This window comes from Crocodylus siamensis, chromosome 12 (assembly GCF_052110815.1).
Source record: "Crocodylus siamensis isolate JL-2025a chromosome 12, ASM5211081v1, whole genome shotgun sequence".
Lineage (NCBI taxonomy): Eukaryota > Metazoa > Chordata > Crocodylia > Crocodylidae > Crocodylus > Crocodylus siamensis.
The window spans coordinates 6,226,166-6,250,690 of NC_143406.1; the positions used below are offsets into that span (position 1 = coordinate 6,226,166).

General features: G+C 45.5%; 1 protein-coding gene across 1 annotated transcript in view; it reads left to right on the plus strand.

The window, feature by feature from the left end:
- The first annotated feature begins 242 nt into the window (after positions 1 to 242).
- Positions 243 to 24,525, plus strand: part of LOC149854529 (arylacetamide deacetylase-like 4) — a 29,942-nt gene continuing 5,659 nt past the window's right edge. Inside the window, exons 1-5 of the mRNA XM_090024674.1 lie at positions 243 to 288; positions 10,370 to 10,431; positions 19,949 to 20,041; positions 21,103 to 21,319; positions 23,280 to 23,343. Coding sequence (XP_089880800.1) covers positions 243 to 288; positions 10,370 to 10,431; positions 19,949 to 20,041; positions 21,103 to 21,319; positions 23,280 to 23,343 — 482 coding nt within the window. The remainder of the gene's footprint in view (positions 289 to 10,369; positions 10,432 to 19,948; positions 20,042 to 21,102; positions 21,320 to 23,279; positions 23,344 to 24,525) is intronic.

Here is a 24,525-nt window from a genome sequence, read left to right on the forward strand (position 1 = left end):
GGTGAAGGGAAATTTTTCGGAAATCCTGGTAATACAAAGGGAGAGATGGGATTTCTCTGGTCTGATGGATTCAGACTAGAATACAGTGAATGGAACCTAAGTTAAACCTAAGTTACAAATATCATGACAGGATAGTAGCCACCTCACTCCCTCGTGTGCTGTAGAGTATGAAATGAGAGCCTCAGGCTCACTGATGCAGTGAGCCATTATACTCTGATGCACCTTCTAGGACCGGCACGGCCATGTCGGGCTCTGCTATTTGGAGAGCTGCCTGGTTTCAAACCACAGGTAAACACAAATATCTATAATAATTTACATAAGCCTCTCCCACTTCTCATTATTACTGTCCATCACTCTGCCTGTGCTTTAATTGTCATATGCCTCACCCTACTTACCAGCATTGTTAGGAGCTAAATGAAAGGAATATAAATTCTGTGACCTGATCTTGGGAGACACTTCAGAGTCACAAGAAGTAGGAGTGTGGGGTCCTTTCCTCACTTCTGTCCTTTTTAGCACAGGGACATGGAACTCATGTTAGCATTAATTATTATTGCTCTGATCATTTTGGTGGTACTCCTATTGCAGTATGAACAGTCCAAAGCAGAAATCCCCCATGAAGTTTGTGGTTGTGTACTGCTTCACATTTTTCATCACATTGCGAGAGTCTCATTTGGTTTGGTAAGTGTACCTTGCTTGAAACTGTTGTCTGATTTTATTTTGTAATGGAAAGGGGGAGATGGTTGGATTTTATGAGCTGATATTTTGAGATACTGTAACGAACTTTATAGAAGATTTGGGTGAGCTCTCATGTTCTGTTAATGAATAGAAAGGAGTTCACTTGTTTAGCACATGTAACCTGAGGATGTGCCTGTCTCATGCATCGGCCTTTTTTGTGGACCCTATTACTACAGTAGACATGTACCTTACAAAATTAGTAAACCAGCTTCATAAGCTCACGTTCTCCCAAAGCTGCAGCATAAATCTTTCTTTCTTTCTTTGTCGCTTGTTGCTTGCTGATACATGTGATGAAGTATTAAGAGAAAGGCTCTTATGATCCCATGGTGAATGGGGTGCTCTCTACAGCTCTTGCAGCTTCTCGAACCCAACCAACCAACTCCAGCCTGAGGGAGGAAGTGCCTTTCCATCTTGTTTCTGTTTGTTGCTGTAAGGGGTTGTGTTGCTTTCTGATCAGTATAATGAAAGTATTGGGAGAAAAAATCTTGGTGGACCCATTGTGAATGAGGTGCTGTCTGCAGCCCTTCTGGCTTCTTGAATAAATCATTTCTGTGAACAGGTCTAGCGTCAGTGGGTGCAGAGAGAAGTGACAATTTTTGCCCAATCTGCCCACAAAAAACTGTCTAAAGCTGTGACCAAACACAAGTGGATGGATGTAGACTGCTTTAAAATGGCTGATCAGGCAAAAAACCAAACCTCATGTAATCAAGTATCAGACTTGTGCTTCATCTTCAGAGTCCCGTCTGTAGAAACTTATAGCTTGGCGAGATCATCTAGGTTCTGCTGTGGCCAGTGAGAGTTTTGCTATGGACTTCAGCAGAGCCAGGACTTCACCCTTGCTGGTTTGTGACTCCCCAAGGAAGGAGCTGCTTGAGAAATACAGTAGTAGCCTAATCCTATCCAGGTTTTCTATAGTTGCTATTATAAATAGGAAACTGATTCTAAATCAGAAGAAAAGGCAGGCCCAAGTTTCATTGGACAGTTGTGACAAGACAAGTGTGGGATAGCTGCCAATCAGTCAGAAAGGCATGCTTGTATTCATATTTGTAAAATAAATTCTGAATTAATGTGGCTTTGGAGAAAGAACAGGATATATGTCTGCTCGTGTGATGAAGATTGCTGCAGTGGGAGATACAATCCTTGATCTTGCTGAAGATTTTTAGAGCCAATTCTTTTCCTATTTAAGGGAAATTGGGAAGACCCAGCTCCCCAGTGTGACATCTGTGGTCCTGCAAAAAGTCCTTAGAGTTTGAGGACTGGTTAGCTCAAAACACTGGCAGGGGACTAAGATATTTCATCTGTGGTGTTGGGGCCTAGATGCAATCCTGTCTGAGTCGGTAGTGACCTACCATTGTTGATGATCCTAAGGCCAAATGGTAGCCTGTGAGTAGAAGTAAGTGGTTGTCTGAATCCATTTCAGATTGTAGATGCATCCACATTGCCATGTAATGGTCCCTTAGTGAGTACAACCAATAGGAACCAAAGTTTCAATTGGTCTTGGAGATCAAATTTTCCATCTTCTCCATTGGACAGAATACTGTTGGGATGCACTGACTGGGTATTGCATGAGTCCCAAACCCATCCATGGGGGGCCTCCCAGTGCCCCAGGTTTCTCTCCTCTGTGGTGCACTTGCCCAAGAATCAGAGAGAGGTTACTCCAGGATAACTCCTTATCCGTGGCAAGCCTCAGCTCCACTGCCCTTATCCTAGAGCTTGCAGCTACAATAAGGGAATCTCTGCCAGCCCTAGCTGGCCTCCCCACTGGGTTGTGGAAGAAATTTTGGGTCCCTTTTTCTTTAGAAAAGGTGAGGCTGGAATATCACTTGCCCAGAAATCACTCTTTCTACAGGTAATCAGTGGAAAGGAGACAAAATAAAAAAGGATTTATTATAGAGGAGAAAAGAATTATACAATTAAAAGTGGCTATGGGTTTGAAAGGTGTACATTGTAGCCATGTTGTCTAAGGACATAGAAAGATAAAGTCTTTGAGTAAATCTCATATCTTTTATTAAACCAACTAAATAGTTGTAAAAATTGTTCTTTGCAAGCTTCCAGACACAAACACCCTTCTACAGGCACAGAAAGATTTGCTGTGTGCTCTCTTGGGTGGAAGAGAAGCCAATATGCAAAATGCAGGTCTGTGAAAATGCCAATGCATTGTAGTGAGGATCAGAAGGGATGGGAGACAATGGGTGCAAGACAAGTAGGTAGGGTGGTGAGGTTAAGTGGGGAATGGTGACTTGGTTATAGAAAGTAGCTGGTAAAATGTAGAGGGGTTACCTGGGGTTGTTGGATGTCAGGCAGGTCTTCATAAATCCAATAACTATATTTAGGCCATGGTTTTTTGTATCTGGTACATTTATTAAGTGAAGTTCATAGGCTCATCTGAAAAAGGTATTTTGTAAATTCCCTTTGAGGAGTAGAGCTGAGAGATTGGAGAGAGAGTGGTTGTCTTGTGAGAAATGTACACCCGCAGGTACCATCCCCTACAACATAACGTGGGCTTTTCAGTGAGGCCACTCATGCCATGTCAATACAAAAAAAACCCAAGGAAACATTCAAGACCTGCTTCAACCCCAAGAACATAATACAGTTCATGACAGCATGATAATTCCAGGTTTCTTTCTCTATAAACAGGCATTAGTCATGGAGAAATTAGGAATATACGTGGACCATTACATCTTTAAGGTGGTGCTTAATCAATACCATCAGGGAGCACTTCAAAGCTCTTCATCAAGGATTTGACTTTCGAAAAGATGAATGTGAGGAACTACCAGCCAAAAGTCCCATCTGCTGGTTTGAGGCGAGAAGTTTTTTATTGCCATGGAGGAACAGGCCGGTTTGAAAGCATCAGTGAGAAGTTTGATAGAAAATGCATTTGGACCTATGTGAATCTAGAAGCTATAAAAAGAACTATGGAGTGCTTCATATGCCATGCTGTTAATTAAGTGACATACTAATTAGGCAATATTATAGCCCATGAGGCTGCTCAAAGATGGATTGTAGTAACACATTTAAACATAGAAGCAGCCCACGTTATCTTTCCACTTGAGTGGAGTCCTGCAGCTCAGTATTTTCTTGTATGGAGATCTGTAGTGTCAACAAATTTCTATTCTCTGCTCAGTTCTAATAAATCTTACCCTAATATTTCCCCTCCTACTTTTGTGGGTGGATATGGAAAATAAAGCCTTGGACCATGGCTGGACCTCAGCCAGATCTTTGGGGAAGATAGTCCCAGGAGAGGTTGTAGACACCATTGACTGCTGGTATTTGTTGATAATAATGGTGCTTAAATTCCTTTCCCTCTGTAGCTATAATCTCTGCAAGAGAGTTCCCCTTATCCCAAGGAACCAACATTTTTACAAGTAAATGATAGTTCTGTTTGCCTAACTGACTTCACAAGGCACACCTGCTTTCTGATAATGTAGTCCTCAGAATCATCCCAGCTTGAAAAAAATAGAGGTACCCAAAATGAATGAATATATATTGTTTGCAGATTCCTACCCAAGACATTCAACATCTACTGAAAGAACTGTGAATCTGCCTCCAATGTATTAGATGCTTTTGAAAACTGGTTTCCTGGATGATTAAATGAGATCTCTTCATTTCTACTTAATACTGGTGAAGTGAGAAGCAGCTTTTCAAAATGAAAATTTCCACATTTCTGAAATATGTTTTCAAGATATTGCATTGATACAACTTTTTATTTTGCAGAAGCCTATGATAACATATGCTGCTCTATAGCCACAAGTTGCGAATCAGTAGTCATGTGTGTTAGATAAGTGATCTCTCTCTATTTGCACTCTCTGGGAACCATTTATGTCATTTCACCCAGTAGGTTTGGGTATCTGCTGTATACTCGAAATCAGCTAATAGGCCTTGAAAAGAGAAACTGAATCAGAAAAAGGAACACACTGATCTTGTAGAGTAACTTGGAATAGATCTGGAACAAGTCTGGCTAAGAGCCTAAAGGAAAGAATAGACCAAACAGGAAGAAAGGACTTGAGCCTTTGAAAAGGCATCCTTTTACCCAGTGTTGGGTGCTATGACCTGTGTTTTTAAGCACCCAGAGACCCCACAGGAGGGGAATAGCTTTGTCAAACAAGTCATTTGTAGGAGTCAAATCCTATTGGCCTTTTGTCACACAAGTGGCCATTCTTTACTCCTCCAACTGGCAGTTTTGGGCACATATGTGAAGATAGCTGTTCCAGCTCCCAGAACTGTGGACACAAAAGTGTGTGCATGTGCTCCATCTCTGTGCATTAGGCTACATACTGTACAAGAACAAACACACCCATGTATACACACATATTGTGGAAAGGTACCAGTGTCCAGGGCCCATATGTGCATGTGGCCCATCACCCATGACTAACAGGTCTTAGAACAAGGAGTACCCTTCCACATTTAGCCCCAGTAGCTAGGTGGCTGCGGCACATAGGTAAGAAGTTAGAGGCCTATGTTCTTGTCCTGCTCTCCTAGAGGGAGTTTCAACTTGTACCTCTCTAACTTATTAATACTGCTCCCAAACCACAGGTACGGCAAAAGTTAGGGTTCTACCCTATATTTTCCTGCCACACCTTGTTCTGACTGGGCATAGATTTAGGAGGCAGCCCTCAGTTTGGCTGGAGTAACGCCTTTCTCTACCCTCTTATGTGGGCAGAATCTACCGAATTATTTAATGTGAGGCTGGTTTGAGAGGAATCTACAGCATCATGAAGTTTATAAGAAGTTTATAAAGAAAACCTTGTTCTTCATGCCGGGAGCCTGGCATTCTCTTTCCAAATGTGCTTTTCAGCCATCAGAAAAATGTCATGACCCTCTCAGCTGTCAGAGGTTTTAAGTCAACTCTGAAATTCCATCCTTGGAGCTGCCCTCGCATTTTCCTCAAGGTGCTTGAATTAGTGACTGCTTTTTCCCTCTGCTTGAAGACACTGTGCAGTGAGATGAACCCTCAATTCACTGACCCCCCTTTTCCTGATACTTGGCTCCTGAGAGCTGCTTGCTGTACAAATGAAAGGCTTGTCCTCCAGGAAAGATTGGTGTAATACAGCTGGTGTAGTTAGGAAGAACCATAGGGTTTGGTAACTGGAATTTATGAAGGGATGTAGGGGCCCAATCCACAGGTCATAGGAGGATGAATCTACAGGATAGGTGGAACAGTGAGTTGGGGTGGAGGGGTAGGACACAAATTCTTGTGCCTTGTCCGGAAAGATGTATATTTGTTGGAGGTTGAATCAAAGTGAAAGCTGAAGTGGCCTACCAAACTGAAGGGATATGAGGATAGTTGTTAGGAGTTTCCAGATTATTTAATCAAAGTAGCATGCCCCATCAATCTAACACTGTTCATATTTCCTGATACAGGTCTGTTAATTTATCAGACGATGTATTCCTTCCAGATGCTGCAAGAAGTAAAATAGTCAGAAATGCAATCTCTGTGCTAAGTTATCATGAAGATATTTGCTGGTCAGCCACTGCAAATAGGGCTTCCCCCAGGGGATTCTGGGCCTGCCTGATCCAGAGCAGAAAGCATTTTGATGAATAGATTGCTTGTGATGACATCCGTTATGTGATGCTTGAAAACGATTAGCACAGCTTTGCCATAAACCTGTACATTTATTTGAAGTCTGAAGTGGAGAAAATGTTGTGCATATGTGAAAGAATGACTGTGTTTTATCCCTTTAGGGGCAAAATGACCTTCATGAGTTGGCATTGTAATAACAGAAATAGCTATTTAAAATTATTGGGGATTTTCAGGAGCATGTTACTTTCCCCTGCAAGTCTTCTTGTCATTTAACTCTGATCAGTATAAAGAATTCATACTTGATAAATGCAGTGTTTGAAGAATAAAGTTAAGTAAAATACTATCATTCTATATATCCCAACCCAGGCTCTTCCTTGTGTCAAGTACAGTGCACCTGATTGGCTCTCCATTGGCTCAAATCCAATGAGCTGTTCATAGAATCATGGAAAATTCAGGTGGGAAGGGACCTCAGGAGGTGACATCTTGTCCAACCCCCTCCTCAATGCAGGACCAGCCCCAACTCGATCATTCCAGGCAGGGCTTTGTCGAGGTGGGCCTTCAAAACTTCCAAGGGTGGAGACTCCAGCACCTCTCTAGGTTTCAGTACTTCACCGCTGTCCTAGTGAGAAAAAATTCTGCTGCAACTTGAGCCCATGGTTCCTTGTTCTGTCATCTGCCCCCACTGAGAACAGCCCAGCTCTGTCCTCTTTGGAACCACCCTGCAGGGAGTTGAAGGATGCTATCAAATCCCCTCTCAGTCATTTGCAGATGAAATAAGCCCAGTTCCCTCATCCTCTCCTTATAAGTCATGTTCCCCAGCCCCAAACCACTTTTGGTGGCCTCTTCTGAACTTTCTCCAACTTGTCCATATACTTTCTACAGGGAGTGGCTGAAAACTGGACACAGTACTCCAGCTGTAGGTTCACCAGTGCCCAGGAGAGGGGAAGACTCTCTTCCCCAGTCTGTTGGCAATGCTCCTACTAATGCAGCCCAGGATGCTGTTAGCCTTCTTGGCAGCAAGGGCACCCTGCTGATTTCATATCCATCTTACTGTCCACTGTAATCCCCAGGTCCTTTTCTGCAGACCTGCTGCTTAGCCACTTGGTCCCCAGCCTTGTCCTTACTTAACCTCATGAAATTTATTTTGGTCCAGCCCTCCGATTTATCTAGGTCACTCTGAATCCTAGCCCTACCCTCCAGCATATTTACTATACCCGCCAGCTTGGTGTCATCCACAAACTTGCTTAGGGTGTAATGCATCCTATCCTCCAAATTGTTAATGAAGATATTGAACAAAACTGGCCCATGGCACCAGGACCAACCCTGAGGCTCTCCACTTGAAGGACTGCCAACTAGACCTCGAGCCATTGATGACTACCCATTGAGCTTGACGATCCAGCCAGCTTTCTATCCATCTTACAGTCCATTTATCCAACCCATGCTTCTTTAGCTTGCTTGCAAGCATGCTTTGGAAGACCGTAGCAAAAGCCTTGCTAAAGTCAAGGTATATCATGCCCATGGCTTTCTCCACACCCACAGAAGCAGTTATGTGATTCTAGAAGACAGTCAAGTTGGTCAGGTATGACTTACCCCGGTGAATCCATGCTGACTGTCTTGATCATCATCTTCTCCTCCAAATGCTTAGAAAAGGCTTCCTTGAGAACCTGCTCCTTGATTTATCTCCGGTCTGAGGTGAGGCTGACTGGCTTATAGTTCTCTGGATCCTCCTTCTTCCCTTTCTTAAAGATGGGCACTATATTTGCCCTTTTCCAATACTCCTGGATCTCCTCTGATCACCACAAGATTTCAAAGATAACGGCCAGCAGCTCTGCAGTCACATCAGCCAACTCCTTAAGGACCCTCGGGTGCATTGCATCTGGCCCCGTGGACTTGCATACATCCAGCTTTTCTAAGTAGTCCCTAACCCACTCTTTCACCACTGAGGGCAGCTCACCTTCTCCATAAACTGTGTTGCCTGGTGCAGTAATGTGGGAGCTGACCTTGCTTGTAAAGGCCGAGGTAAAAGAGGCATTGAGTACTTCAGGCTTTTCCTCACCACCTATCACTAGGTTGCCTCCCCCATTCAGTAAGGCACCCACACTTTCCCTCGCCTTCCTCTTGTTGCTGACATACGTGTAGAAATCTTTCTTGTTATCCTTCACATCCCTTGCTAGATGCACCTCCATCTGTGCTTGGCCTTCCTGATTTCATGCCTGCATGCCCAAGCAATGGTCTTATATGTCTCCGTAGTATCTGTCTAAGCTTCCACTTCTTGTAAGCTTTCCTTTTGCGTTTAAGCTTGCCAGAGAGTTCTCTGCTAAGCCAAGCTGGTTGTCTGCCATATTTGCTATTCTTGCTGCACAACAGGATGGTTTGTTCATGTGCCCTCAGCAAGGTTTCTTTAAAATACAAGCAACAATCTTGCACTCATTTCCTCCTCAGCCTGACCTCCCGAACAATATCCTCCTCCTGCCCATCAGTTCCCTGAAGGAGTCTAAGTCTGCTTTTCTGAAGTCCAGGGTGCTCTCTTTTCTACCCTTGTGAAGATCTTGAACTTGATTATCTTGTGGCCACTACTGCCCAAGTTGCCATCCAGTTCTACATCCCCCACCAATTCTTCCGTGTTTGTGAGCAGCAGGTCAAGAAGAGCACAGCTCCTAGTTGGTTTCTCCAACACCTGTACCAGGAAGTCTCCAGCACTCTGCAAAAATTTCCTGGATTACCCGTGCATTGCTGTATTGCCCTCCCAGCACATGTCAGGGTGATTGAAGTCTCCCATGAGAACCAGGGCCTGTGATTGGGAACTTCCACTAGTCATCTGAAGAAAGCCTCATCTCCTTCATCCTCCTGGTCACGTGGTCTATAGCAGACACCCACCGCAACATCACCCTTGTTGCTCTCCCCCGTAACCTTAACCCAGAGACTTTCAACAGGCCTATCCCCAATTTCATACTGGAGCTCTGAGCAATCATACCACTCTTTTACATAGAGCACAACTCATTCTCCTCTTCTCCCCTGCCTGTCCTTCTGAACAGTTTGTGCCCATCCATGACAGCGCTCCAGTCATGCGAGCTCCCACAAAGTCTCTGTTATTTCAATCACGTCGTAGTTCCTTGACTGTGTAGGGACGTCCTATTTTTCCTGCTTTTTTCCCAGGCTCTGTACATTCATGTACAGACACCTGAGGTGACTAGCCAACTGCCCTACTATCTCAGGAAAAATGAGGAGGCCTCCCCTGTTATCCACTCCTTGTCCTTTCTCTGGGTCTCCCACTTCCCTGCTTACTTCAGGGCTTTGGTTTCCATCCCCTGGCAAACCTAGTTTAAAGCTCTCCTCGTTAGTGAGGCTGTCTGCAAAGATGGTGTTCCCTCTCTTTATCAGGTGGATCCCATTTCTTCCTAGCCATCCTTCTTCTTGGAACAATATCCCATAGTCGAAGAAGCCAAATCCCTGCTGGTGACACCACCTGTGCAGTTAAAGAGATTAAAATATCATTTTATTCCCATCACTGCAACAGAGGGGAGCTGGGGTAAGTAATTTATGTGTCCTCATCCTCTGTTTATCTGTCCACTAAGTGGATGTCACTAATGTGTGGCCTGCAGGGATCATTCCCATAATGACGGTATAACCAGTGATTCTCAGCCAGTGAGCTGCAGCAGCAGGGGTACCTTGAGATTCGTTGAAGGGTGATGCAGGATGCTATGCAACATTAATGGAGTTAGGTGTGCAAACATGATTTGCAAAGTAAACCCAGAGATCTCAAGAAGGAAGCCATAGTGTTAGAAACATTCTGTTCTGGTCCTTCTGAGTTCTTTACAGCAGAAGAATTGCTTTATTATTTAACTGTAGTCCAAAAAAGAGTGAAAATTAAAAGCTGGCATTTTCTGAGAGGTGTCTTGAATCTCTAAAGGTGAGAACTATTGGCGCAAACCTATTTAACGACCCCTGGGACAAAGTTACAATGTTCAGCCATTTACTAAAGTGTTCCTTCATATTTTTGTAACACTAGAGGGCAACCTAAACTTTGGGAAGAGAAAAGATTAGCAAGGAACTGTGTGCCGTGGGGTATAAGAGACAGGAGTTTGGGCAGGGCATGGTGGTGTGGTCTTCCAGCAATAACTCTTGGCACAGGGGTCTGGGACCGACATCACATAAACCAGTTTGAGCCAAATCAGGTGAGTATGATACTACATTTAACCAGGTTTATCTCAAACCAGTTTCAGCCATTTTCAAACTGCTTTATGTGCATTGAACATCTGTTCTGTTACAGGTTTAAACCGGTTTCTGATCACTTACACTGGTTTATGTGTAATGTCTGTCCCTAGCCATGGTGATGTTGTATAAACTCAAGAAACAAGCCCTTCATTCAGTCATTTCAGGCATAAACATCCCAACTGTGGAGCAGTGATTCTCAGCCAGGGTGCCAGGATGTCCTGGGATGCCACTAGATGTTTTGAAAGGACTACTGCAGGGCAGTGATCTGTATTACCAAATATCTGCCTTGTGAAGGTCTTCTCCAAACAGCCTCATTGCCTTATAACCTGTCCACAGAAGGATGCTGGTGTGCAGTAACCTGAGTAGTGGACTTGGAAGGACGACCAGATTCAGATACTCCATCCTGGGCCAGAAATTTGGGTTGCATCACGTAATGGGACATTTTTTTTTATCCAAGCTTAGTTTTCTGTCCTGACTTGTTTTGTTGCTGCCTAGAATTTCCAGGAGGATGGTGCAGCTGGGGACACATACTGAAGCCATGGGCAGGTTTAGGCATAAGTAATCTTAATAATAACAGGTTAAATGTGATATAAAGTGTATTCCATGTTGAAATGTGACATGCTCCTTCATAGGTGATGCTTTAGCTTTAACTTTAGCTTTCAGCTTGGGTATGCAACCTGTTCCTGGCTATTAGGATATTCTGGACATATTGCGCAGTAAGTTATAATCCTTCTAGATTGCATTATAATCCAAACGAGCAACCATTCTTGATTTTTGTTGGGGTTTTTTGTTTGGTTTTGTTGTTGTTGTTGTTTGCTCTACTACAGTAATGTGGTGTTCAAACAACGCAGTCCTTGCAAGGAGTTGAGGTATAACTTTATAGATTTTTCATCAAATGAGCATCTTTTAAAAAAAAAGAAGAAGAGTTCAGCAAATAGCGTAAAATATACACAACAGAACAGAATGTAACAAATTTGTCCCATCTACATGTTTATTAATGCCCAAAATTATGACATGTTAATTTAGTACCTGTGATGAACTGCAGTCAGCGCTTCTGGGCAGTTGTGCTGCTCGCACACGCTTTTTTTTACATTGATACACAGTAGACTAATTTACTGCACATTAGAGGATTAGCATGATATTTGCCTACAATGCTAATACACAGTAAAATTATTCTACTGTGCTTCTAGATCTGCATGTAGATGCACCCACCATCAGACATCTCTGGTTTGCCTGACTCTTAGATTAGGGGTTGGCTTTTAGGATAAGGTAGGCTATCACTTGACTCCGTGTGGTGTATATTTTGTTTTGAGGGACTGGTTGCTTGTTTGATAAAAGGTGAGTTCATGGTATTGAGTCTGTTTTGCTCTGCTAGAACAGCTTTTACTTTTATCTGCATTTTATATATGCTACATGCAGGTTGTAGAGCCCCAAAAACCCTTGTCATCTATGAGAAACAGGAGTTGCACTTGAATTCCAGGCACATACTGATAGAAAACAATTGTGAGGTGAGTCACAGAAGTGCACTAGCCCTCTGGCTACTGCACCCACTTTGGACAAGCTTTTGCTGCTCTTATGGACTGGGTGGACGTAGAAAGCTTCCCAAAGGTGGTGTGGAGGATTGTGCTCTGTAGGAATCAAGAAGCTGTGGCTATAAACAGGCTCCCACTATTGCAGTGTGGTGGTGAGTAGGGCTGTGTGAGGCTTCAGTTACTGATTTAATTTGGAGGAGATTCAGCCCGGTTTGGTGGCCAAATCTCCAAATCACATATGGAGACCCTTTACAAAGTCGAAATCAAATTGGAATCCTCCAAACAGATTCAGAAAGATTCGGCACCGATTCAGAGATTTGGCCATAGCAGGCAGCAGTCCTCCACAACACGGGACACAGCTGCCTCCAGCTGGTAAGTCTGTTGTGGTGGGTGGTGGGGGGAGGGGAGGGGTATGGGCATGGGGGTCAGATCAATGCCCCCACGGCAAGGGAGGGATTAAGGCTAGGGCTGGAACAAGCCGCCCAGCCGAGGCAGCGAGGCGCGGGACTTGGGGAGGTGGGGCTCCCACCACTGTGCACCGCCAGTGCAGGAGCTGCTTTTCCAGCTGCTCTTCCCACCAGTCCCGGAGGGCATATGTCCCTGGATCTGCACGGGGTGGGCTGGGCCAGGCTGTGCTCCAGGAGGCTAGCCCCAGCTAGCAGGGCTGCGCTCCCAGCCACGGCCCAGATTGCAGCCCTGACTCCATCCACCCCGCAGTGGAGGGGGGATTCTGCGGGGGACCGCAGCCTCCCTAAAATTCCCCATAGCCCCTACCGTTGGTCCTGCCTCGACCTGGGTGTGTGCGCCTGCCTCCATGCTCTGCTGCTTCTTGCCCAATGGGGGCGAAGCCATGGCTTATCCGGGAGGTGTGGAGAGGCTGGGCAAGCGGTGGGAGGGCATAGCTCCCGCTCCAGCACCTTCTGCCACCCATCTGGAGTACAGCCTGGCCCAGCCCACCCTGCACAGATCTAGGGGCACACGCCCACTCCCATGCCCTCCCAGACTGGCGGCAATAGTTGCCAGAAGATCAGCTCCCAGATCAGCTGTGCGTGGCAGCACGCAGTGGCTTGAGCCCCTGACCCTGAGTCCCGTGCCCCCCCTGCCTCGGCTGGGCAGCTTGTCCCAGGCCCAGTCCCTCTCTCTCTGTTGGGGGCATTGATCTACCCTGTCAGACCCCTTCCCTCCCCTCTCCAACCAGCACAACAGACTTACGAGGTGGAGACAGCTGTGTCCAGCGTCGTGGAGGACTGCTGCCTATATAATCTATGGCCAAATCTCCGAATCAGCGCCAAATATTCATATCCAAATCAGCCAAATCAAATCAGGACAGTGATATGAATCACTGAATCGATCACTGTCCCTCTGAAATGGCCAAATCCAAATCCAAATTGAACATTTGCTGCTTTGCACAGACCTAGTGGTGAGCACTGCTGTCCCTCCAGGGGCAGACTGCAAGTCATATCCTTTCTCCCCTGCTCTTTGAGTTACATTTGCAGTGAGCTCTCAGATCTCTGATGAAGCCATAGGTGAGGTGTATGTAAGCGCAAGGTCCTAACCCACAGGAGGGCAAGGTCAAGTCAACTTCTAGGGCACTATCACATTGGTTTATCTGCAGAAAATCATGGGTCAACCACCCCCCAAAACTTGATTTCCAATCTTGGAATCTTTGCAGGTTCTTGAATTGTTTCTGTCTATTATGTTGGCCTCATACTAATATTTCACACTATTCAGAGGAGAGAACTCATTACAGGCCAGGTGAAGGGCCAGGATGGGTAAGCAGAGAACCTGCAGGTCTTCAGTCTCCGTGTCCCACAGAAGAGACTGTACAAGCTGCTCAGGAGTTGTGGTAATACAGCACAACAGTCAACTCCTGGGCTGAAGGAGGAGTTTAGCCTCCATCCAGTCCTGGTTCTTCTTGACTCTGGGCACCAAGTACATTTTGACAAGGAGGTGCTTGTCCTCAGGGTCTCTCAGATGTCTAGAAGGGGACGGGGGTACCTCCCATTATAACATCCTGAGCTACCTGGACCTCTGCCTCTGATTCTTCAGAGAGACGTAGTTAGTGGTGTTAGCCTGAAGGTAGGCAGAAGGCTGGGCAGGGTGCCAGCTCATAAAGTAATTTGTTCAGAGAGGCATGAGCTTTTGTGCATGACAGCCTACTTTGTCAGATGCTATGAATGGCCTTGCAGAGAGCAGGGACACTAACCAGGATGGAATAAAGTCCTTTTAAAACAAAGAATAGGGAAGTGGGGAGGAAAGGAGACAGTATGGCTGGAAGAGGGGAAGGTGGGCTGAAGAGCTGAAAAGGGCTAAAACAAAGCAGTTAAGGGCCATCAAGGTTAGAAAAGGTAGTGCAGGTAATGGGATGAGAATCCAGAGTCTCTGTTGAGCCCATACATACATACGGGCAATCCAGTGTGTAACTGATTTCTTGTTCTGCAGTTTTGCATTTAAGCTGTTTTGTAAAGCTCTGTTGTTTAAGAACAGCTCCTGTGAGGTCAGTGATGGATGTCCAGGACAGGTAAAGGTTCTGGCATTGGCTCATGTGTCTTTCTGGTAGTGATGTCTGATTGGTGTCCACTTACTCTTTCACGTGGAGATTCCCCAGTTTGTCCAAATTAGACAGAAGGGCACTGTAAACAGGTGATGCCAGCCGTGCCCCCTCATCAGCACAGGTGACTTCATCACTGGACCAAACAGTATGGATTATAAAGCAGGGAAAGCTTCATGTCAAACTGCTGATCCTGGGGAAAGGTGTAAGCAATGAAAACCAGGATCTATCACTGTAGCATTATGCAATGTTAACTATAGGTGTTAGTGCCAAGTCCCCGTGTAATTCATGCTTCATTTGAGCAATCATATTTATACCAAACTTCAACTGTTTGCTCAAGTCTCATTAGCATCAAAGAAATCCATTATTGCCTAAGAGTTTGTTGAAACAAAACCAGGCACAAAATACAAATTGTGATATGGCACCTAGAAGGAGATTTATGTGCCTAAGTTTTAGTGCAATGGTCTGAAAATGTTGGCCTTCTTATTTTTCCATCTGTCCATATGGAAACTAGACTATAGAAATATTTAAGGTGTATATGGTACTGGTTGGTGGTGTTCTTTAAGATAATTAAACACCAGCATTGTTCTGAAACAGGACTTCAGATAAATGTCAGAAAGGGTGGTTTTCTTGATTGGTGGAGTTTGTGGTGATGCCTGCAGTAAAGTTGTGCTTGGAAGAGAATGAACAGGGGAGCCACTGGTTCTATAACCATGACAGCCCTGCAGGGCTCAAGGTAAGTTGTTGCCTGCGGTCTTTCCACCAGTGGAATTGTTGTGGTGCAGCGATAATTGCCAACTGTGAGAGATGCCTGTAAATCTTTCTGTTCCTGGTCCAGGTGTTATTTGTGTTCATATATAAAACCAGTGATGGTAGGCTGAGGAGGTTGAATGTCATTATCCAACTGCCATGTGCTCAACACACACCCAGTTCTGTCCACTAACAGCCTGCCTCTTAAGGGTTTATTTCGATGAAGCAAATAAATTACTAGTTTATGGTTCAATCCGTGTTGTTAGAGGCAGACCTGTGGTTGACAGGACATGGTGCAAGGTCTGTGCTTATAAATGCACCCATGAAGCCCATGTGCTGCAGCACTAAGCAGAGCTAGGTTTCTTTTTTTCCCTTTAACATCTTTCACAGCACGTCTGGGGCAAGCGTGACGTGTGCCTCTGGGGGCCCCGTACACAGGTTCTGCTTTAGGCCCCTGCTTTTTACTAGACAGCTCCACTCAAAGTACCATGGCCAGGATGGGGGCCATGCAGCCGCCCTGCCAAGTCTTCACTCACCACCCAACAAGGAAAACATCAGACCAAGAGTTGGTGTTTGGGGCATTTATAATCAAGGATCTTATTACCAAAGAGTTAGGCAGTGTTAACTGCAGGCGTTGGTACCATCTCCACCTGTAATTAATGCTCCAGCTGAGTAATCACATATATACCACATATCAGCCATTTGCTCAAATCTTATTAGTGTCAAGTGGGCTAGGTCACCTGCTTAGGAACTTGCTGAACCAAAGCTGGGATATAGAAATAAAATCTAACATTAGGTACATAAGAGAAGATTCATGTGGCTAAGTCTTTGCACAATGCTCTGAAAGTGTTAGCCTTGTTTGTGTCTGTGTGGAAACTAGATTAGAAATACTTAAGGGCAGGTACTGGTTTAAAGGTGTAAACTCTTGGGTTTAATTAATTTAGGGTGTCATTCTAAATAGGATTTCAGAAAATTTTGGGGAAGCATTGTTCTAAGTGATGCCTACACCAAAGTCGTACTCGAACGAGAGTTGGTTGTGTAACCATGATTGTGTAGTTTAATTTTTTTCTACTTCTTCTGAGAGACAAATGCAGTGTGATTTCTGGGGATCCTGAAACTTCATTTCTCAGTGAATGGACTGTTATTCTGAAAAATGTTTGTCCAGTTCTAGTTTTCATCCATTGGACCTATATCTTCACTTAGACCAAGATGTGAGCTGAGTAGTAGCTTCAAACAAAGACACAGTTTCAGAGCTAGGAGGTTGGAGTTGCCACTAGATCATAGCTTTGTCCATTTTGCCATGCTAGGTCGCCATCCTGTGAGCAGTCAGCATTTAATTTCCCGTAGAAATAAGGAGAGAAATAGTGATTAAACAACACTGAAATATAGACACTGAATACTTTGTGTAAGATAAAATGAAATATATTGTATCATGTCATATGTTTCTAATGTAAAGCTGGAGAAATCAGTATAACTTTATTGACTTTGGTGTGGATGTGCTAACATACATCAACTGAGAAGTGGAGCCCTGCAGTCATGTCAGAGCTCCATCCCATGCGCTTGACTGGTCAGTGCTCTGTGTGAAATAAGCTGACTGGAAGATGGTGAAAAGACCATGAAAAAAGCTGTCTGAATTATGTGTCGGGGTACAGCAGAAGATAAGATTGAACATATCAACCCAAGAAAGGGCCAAAGTACTTTGTAGCACTGCAAATAAATGTGAGACCAAGGCCAGAAAAATGCGAACATTAACTGCTTGTGAAAGACTCTCCTAAATCTAATTAACAATGCCATTTCTTACTGTGCATTTTAATTGTCATACACCTGCACCTACTACCAGCTTTCTTGGAAAATGAAAAGTGGGGTGGGAGGAGCACTTCATATTCTGTGACTTCTTGGAGTCACGAGAGCTCGGAGCAGGCAGTTCCTTCCTCAGCCCAGCTCGAGTTCCTATCTGCTGGAACTGTGTATTTCCAGGTAGACGAAGACCCGAGCTGAGCAGGCTCATGAGAAGACACGGCTGGCAGAGCCAGGAGGGTGGAATTGCCAGCAGATTACAGCTGGTGCCCTGCTGACATGCAGCTTGGCCGGCCTGTGAGCTGTGAGCACATGGCTTCCACTCACAAGTGAGGAACAAAACAGCGGTGGAAAAAGAAACAGGAGAGCAACGAAGGGTTTTGACCAGCCAGAAAGGTTCTGCAACCAGGAGCTAGATGCAAAAGACCACTCGAGACTTGCTGGTCCTCCTTGGCTGTGCTAAATGTGAGAGGTCAGTTGCAGAGTGGCAGGAGAGGAAAGAAGTTCCTAAGAAAGGGCAGGGGTTTGCTTGGGGGGTGCTAAGGGACCAGATAGTGCCAAAGGACGGAGATTCTGGGGGTCGGACTGCTCCTGCTTGCTGCAGGCCCTCAACATATCATGCTGACCATTGCTAACTTTGTCTGGGTGAAATTCCCCTGGGCAGGGACAAAGAACAAGCTATTATGCACCAGAAAATTAGACCTCTCATCTAAAAAAATCGGTGTTTACAAAAGTGGGGCAAGGCATGATCCCGGACTGTGCCCTGAGGCAACCGGAGGCTGGGTGTCCTCCACGGAGATGCTCTGGCTGCCAGAGAGTCTCTGTGGTTGCCCCCCACCCTGGTGCTGAAACTTGCGGCTGGCCAGGCAGGGTGTTTCAGCACCAGGGCCCTGGAGCCAGTGAGTAAGGGGTCGGGGGTGCTGGAGGAGGGGGAGGGAACCATGGGGGAAAACCCAATGGCCCTGCCCTCTCCCCAAGCCCCCTCAACCCCTGCCAGCCCCCCTTGTGTGGGGGCCGAATCCCCTGTTGGGGGCCCATGCCCTTTGTGTGGGGATTGAATCCCTTGTTGGGGGGCCATCCCCCTTGTAAGAGGGCTGAACCCCCTGTTGGGGGGGGCAAACACCTTGTGTGGGGGCCATCACCCTGTGGGAGGGCAGCAAAACATGTATTCATTAATTCATGAAACATGTATTTAGAATTCACTTTATTATTATGATAAGAGACTTGCTTTAACACTAAGATATATCAATAAAACACTGCACAACTGATTGCTGTCTCTGTCTTGCTCTCTATCTTTATAGTGATCTTTTGTTTTACTTGTGGAGGAACGTGGATTTGGGGGTATTTTACAGAGTGACTTTGGGATTTTTTTTATCAGGGATTTTTCAGTTTTCCAATAGGGAACACCAGAATTCCTGCTAGAGGGAGCAGTGGCACCGTGGACCCATCTGGCTGTGGCTGACCTCCTGGCCAAATGGGGCCAGGAGGACATGCCTTGACAGTTCAGAGCAGGCCACCACACCCAGAACATCTTCCCGGTGATAGCTCCTCAGATGGCTGGGCAAGGGGCACACAAGGCAGTAGTGCCACACAAAGGCCAACCCTGCAACCACAGTCCACTGGCAACTGGCCCAGAGGGGCAGCTGCCTTTACTGGCTCTGCAGTCCCCATCCAAGTCTGGCAGGTGCACAGCAGGTCACAGCCAGGCAGCAGCCCGCACTGCCAGACTGCTGCAGTGGGTAGAGGGTGCAGGGAACTCTCAGGGCTGCTTCAGCAGTGCAGCTGGCACAAGGGGTAGTGTCCCCTGGGTACCAATTGACTGGGCCCCAGAACCTCCTGAGAGCTAGTAGCCCTGAGCTACTTGCCAGGGCAGCTTTTTATACTGCTGGGGCCAAGACAGGGCAGATTTTTATACTGCTGCCAACAGCACAGGTGCTGGCCATGGGCACTAGCTCCCCCTGGCTGAAGATCCGGGAGGAGCCAGGCAGGGTTATTTTGCCCCAAGTGGCACAATTTGCCCCACAGCAAAGCGCATGTCCGAGCATGTGCACTGAAGCAAAAAGTCCCAGCTCAAATTTGCACCACTTCTAACTGAGCTGCTGCAAGCGCATGAGCTTGCGGGTGTGGATGCGCCCTTTGTATTCAAGAAAGAGGGATCTAGATGTTACATCCCTTTCCCTTCCCATAGCACTGATGCCAAAGCCAAGAAAAAATTGCTCGCACTGCTCTAGGGGCAGGGGGAAAAGAACAGACCTGTAGGCTTGTTGAAGGGAAATTCTGAGGAAATCCTGGTAATACAAAGGGAGAGATGGGATTTCTCTGGTTCGATGGATTCAGACTAGAATACAGTGAAAGGAACCTAAGTTAAAACTAAATTACAAATGTCATGACAGGAATGTAGCCACCTCACTCCCTCGTGCTGTAGAGTATGGAATGAGAGCCTCGGGCTCACTGATGCAATGAGCCATTATACTCTGATGCACCTTCCTAGGACCGGCATGGCCATGTCGGGCTCTGCTATTTGGAGAGCTGCCTGGTTTCACACCACACGTAAACACAAATATCAGTAATAATTTATGTAAGCCTCTCCCACTTCTCATTATTACTGTCCATCACTCTGCCTGTGCTTTACTTGTCATATGCCTCACCCTACTTACCAGCATTGTTAGGAGCTAAATGAAAGGAATATAAATTCTGTGACCTGATCTTGGGAGACACTTCAGAGTCACAAGAAGTAGGAGTGTGGGGTCCTTTCCTCACTTCTGTCCTTCTCAGCACAGGGACGTGGAACTCATGTTAGCATTAATTATTATTGCTCTGATCATCTTGGTGGTATTCCTATTGCAGTATGAACAGCCCAAAGCAGAAATCCCTCATGAAGTTTGTGGTCGTGTACTGCTTCACATTTTTCATCACATTCTCAATGTCTTGTTTGGTCTGGTAAGTATGCCTTGCTTGAAACTGTTGTCTAATTTTATCTTGTAATAGAAAGGGGGAGATGGTTGGATTTCATGAGCTGATATTTTGAGATACTGTAAAGAACTTTATTGAAGGATTGGGTGAGCTCTCATGTTCTGTTAATGAATAGAAAGGAGTTCATTTGTTTAACATCCCTGTATTGTGGAGTTAATTTCCCTCTTGCAGGCACACAATGCCCTATGTTGTCCAACCCAATAATGACTTCTGCTTCCTATGTCTGGGAATTGTAGGTGTCTTTAAATATGCATGCCAGAGTCCTTTGAGTGAACCACGTCCAAGGTTATAAAGTGATAACAGTGTACCATAATTTTTACTGTGATAAAAGTGACATACGTGGATACAGCGTAACATAGAAAATGTTCTTTGGGTAAATGTGATATCTTTTATTAGATCAACCATATAGCTGGAAAAATTGTTTTTTGCAAGCTTTCAGGCACAAACACCCTTCTTCAGGCATAGGGAGAGTCCGCTGGTGTTTCTGATCTCTCCTGGGTGGAAGAGAAGCCAATATGTAAAATGCAGGTCTGTAAAAATGCAAATACATGGTAGTGAAGACCAGAGGGGATGGGAGACAGTGGGTGCAAGACAGGTAGGTGTGGGGAAAAGGGGGGAATGGTGATTTGGTGAATGAATGTAGCTGGTAAAATGTAGAGAATTTACCTTGGGTTATTGGACAGCAGGTAGGTTATAATGTACCATAAATCCAATGGCTGTCTGTATTTAGTCCATGATTTTTTGTGTCCAGTAGATTTTTGAAGTTCATAGGCTCATCTGCAAAAGGTGTTTTGTAATTTCCGTTTGAGGATTAGAAGTGAAGGATTGGAGAGAGAGTGGTTGGTTTGTGAGAATTATGCACCCACAGGTAACACCCCTTGTAGCATAACATGTGTTTTTCAATGAGGCCACTTATGCCATTTCAGTACAATAAAATGCAAGGACACATTCAAGTCCTGCTGCAACCCTCAGAACATAACACAGTTCACAACAGCCCAATAATTCCAGGTTTCTTTCTTTATAAACAGGAATTAATCTTGGAGAAAGTAGGAATATACGTGGACTATCGTATCCTTAGGATGATGATCAATCTAATACCTTTGGGGGACACTTCAAAGCTCTTCATCAAGGATTTGACTTTCAAAAAAATGAATGTGAGGATCTACCAGCCAAAAGTGCCATCTGCTAGCCTGAGAAGAGGAGTCATTTATTGCCATGGAGGAATAGGCCGGTTTGGAAGCATCAGTAAGAAGTTTAATAGAACAGGCATTCGGACCTATGTGAAAATCGTAGCTATAAAGAGAACTATGGAGTTCTTCATATGCCATGCTGTTAATTAAGTGACATGCTAATTAAGCAATATTATAGCCCATGAAGCTGCTCAAAGATGGATTGTAGTACAAAGCTTAAACATAGAAGCAGCCTACCTTTTATTTACACTTGAGTGGAGCCCTGCAGCTCAGCATTTTCTTGTATGGAGATCTGCAGTGTCAAAGATTTTCCATTCTCTGCTCAGTCATAATAAATAGGCCTGTGCAAAGTGGCTAGTATTTCCTTTGTATTCAGATTCAGCTGATTCAGGGGACAGTGATTCAGTTCAGTGATTCAAATCACTGTCCCAAATCGATTCTGCTGAATCTGATTTGGAGATTCAGCCACTGCTGAATCGGCTGCATCTCTGATTCAGACAGGCTCCATCCCCTGCCCGCTCTCCCAGCTCTATCAATGGCTGCCCCACCCAGCCCCAGCTCCCCACTCTTCAGAAAAAAAAAGCCCTGGACTTACCGACTCCTGACAGGTGAGGTGGTGATCTCTGCTGCCCCACACTGCCCCATGCTGGGTGGGGGGGCTCTGCCATGGGCCTCCATGCCCTGCCCGCTCTCACACCCCCAGCCCCAGTTCCCAGCCAGCTCTTTAAAAAAAAAAAAGGTACTCAGGGGGTCTGGTGGAGCAGGCAGGGAATAGGGCCTGGTGGGGTTCCCTCCATGGTCCTCTCCCCCCCACTTCAGCCCCCACCCCCATCCCTCACCCCCTACTTACCAGCATGGCGTCCAAGTACAGCTTCCTACAGCAGCAAGCAGGGACTACCCAAACCTCCAAAGCTGTCCAAATCTTTTCCAAATCAATTCGGAGAACTTTGAATCAATTCGGACCTTTTTATTGATCTCCTGATTTGAGTCAGAGATTTGGCTACTGAACTGGGCCAAATCTCCTCCGAATCAAATCAGCACCCAAAGCTTCACACAACCCTAATAATAAATCTTACTTTAATATTTCCTGTCCTATTTTTGTGGGTGGAGATAGAAATGCAGGTTTTGGCCATAGCTGGACCTATGCCATATCTTTGGGTAAGATATTCCCAGGTGAGGTTGTAGACACCAGCTGGTATTGGTTAATAATTATGGTGTCTAAATTCTTTTCCTCCTGTAGCTATAATCTCTGCAATCCCATTATCTCAAGCAACCAACACTTTTACAAGTAAATGATAGTTCTAGTTGCCTAACTGATTTTACAAGGCGCTGGGCACCTGGTTTCTGAAAATCCATCCTCTAAATTAGTGGTTCTCAAGCTTTTTGGAACCAGGACCCATTTGTAAACTTCAGTGGCCAGTCCCAAACCAGTGCCCCTGACTCCTGACTCGCTGCCCTCCACCTCCAGGCCCTAGAACCCCAGTGTGTGGGGAACGGTGTGGGTATGCGGGGTAGCAGAGGTGTTTGCGGGACATAATAGACCCCAAGCAGCCTCTTGCAGGCTGGAACTCTGCCAGCCTGCAAGGAAAAAGCCACCGTTTCCCATATTTTTCTTCTTTAAAGGAGAATCCATTTTTAAAATTTGTTCACAACCCTTTCAAATATTCTTGCAACCTACTATTGGGTCATGACCCACAGGTTGAGAAACGCTGCTCTAAATCACCCCAGGTTAAAAAAAATAAAGGTTCCTAAAACAAAAGAGTATATAGTGTTTGCAGATTCCTACCCCAAGACATTCGACACCTACCAAAAAAATTCTGAATCTGTCTCCAGTGTACTAGATGCTTTTGAAAACTGGTTTCTGGGATAAATAAATGAGAGATTTGTTCATTTTCACTTAATACTAGTGAAGAAGTGAGAAGCAGCTCTTCAAAATGAAACTCCCTCTGAATTTTCTCTACATTTCCAAAATATATTTTCAAGATATTGCATTGATACAGTTTTTTATTTTGCAGAAGCCTATGATAACTTATGCTGCTCTATAGCCACAAAGAGTGAATCAGTGGTTATATGTGTTGGGTAAGTGATCTCTCTCTATTTGCATCTCTGGGAACCATTTACGACATTTCGTCTGGTAGGTTTGGGTGTCCACTGTATGCCTCAAATCAGTAGGGGTATGCAGAGTGGGCCCTATTTGATTCGATTTGGCCCGAATCAGGGACAGTGATTTGATTTGTTGATTCAGATCACTGTCCCTGATATGATTCGGCCGAATCCAAATCTGAAGATTTGATGCTGATTCAGACATAGACACAGCTTTAAATGTTTTTTCTACGTACTTTGAGGTACCAGACGCAGCTCACGATCGCTGCAAGCTGGGATGCATGGAGCATCCCACAGGAGCATAGGGCGGCCCTCCACGTGCTCAGCAATGAAACTGGAAGTGGGGAGCACGCTGGGGGACCCTCCGCACCTCTCTGGCTTGGCGATTGGCCAAGGGGGGGGCCCAGGTGCCCCTCCCGACCCAGACGGCACCAGGCAACAAGCCAGGAGGGATCTGGGGTCCTCCCCACGCACTCCCCAGCAGACCCGGAAGTGGACCAGAAATGCTTCTGGTCCACTTCCGGGTCTGCTGCCAAGCGACTTGGGGAGCCCCCCACACTCCTGTGGGATGCTCCATCCACCCCAGCATCGCAGCACTCACAAGCCCCTGCTACCTAGAGGTATGCAGAAAAAACATTTAAAGCTGTGTCTGTGTCCAAATCTCCGAATCTTTCTGAATTTCTCTGAATCGATTCGAAGGATTCCAATTTGATTCAGAGAGATTAAAGGGTCCTCTGATTCGATTCAGCCAGTGAATCAGGCCAAATCTCCACCAAATTGAATCAGGGACCAAAGCTTCACAAAGCCCTACAAATCAGCTACTAGACCTTGAAAAGAGAAAGTTAATCAGAAAAAGGAACACACTGATCTTGTAGGGTAACTTGGAAAAGATCTGGAACAAGTCTGGTTTGGAGCCAAAAAGAATAGACCAAACAGATGGGAAGAAAGGACGTGAGCCAATGAAAAGGCATCCTTTCACCCAATGTTGGATGCTATGACCTGTGCTTTGTAGGAGGACAAAAATGCTCAGATGTCTTACTGCATGCAGGGTGACCCAGCTGGATCAGTGTTTGGAATGACTGTTGTCCATGCAGAGTGGCTTCCCGGTTCACACCCAGCAGTCGAGGGGAGAGAGACTTAATGGTGGGGGTCTACTAC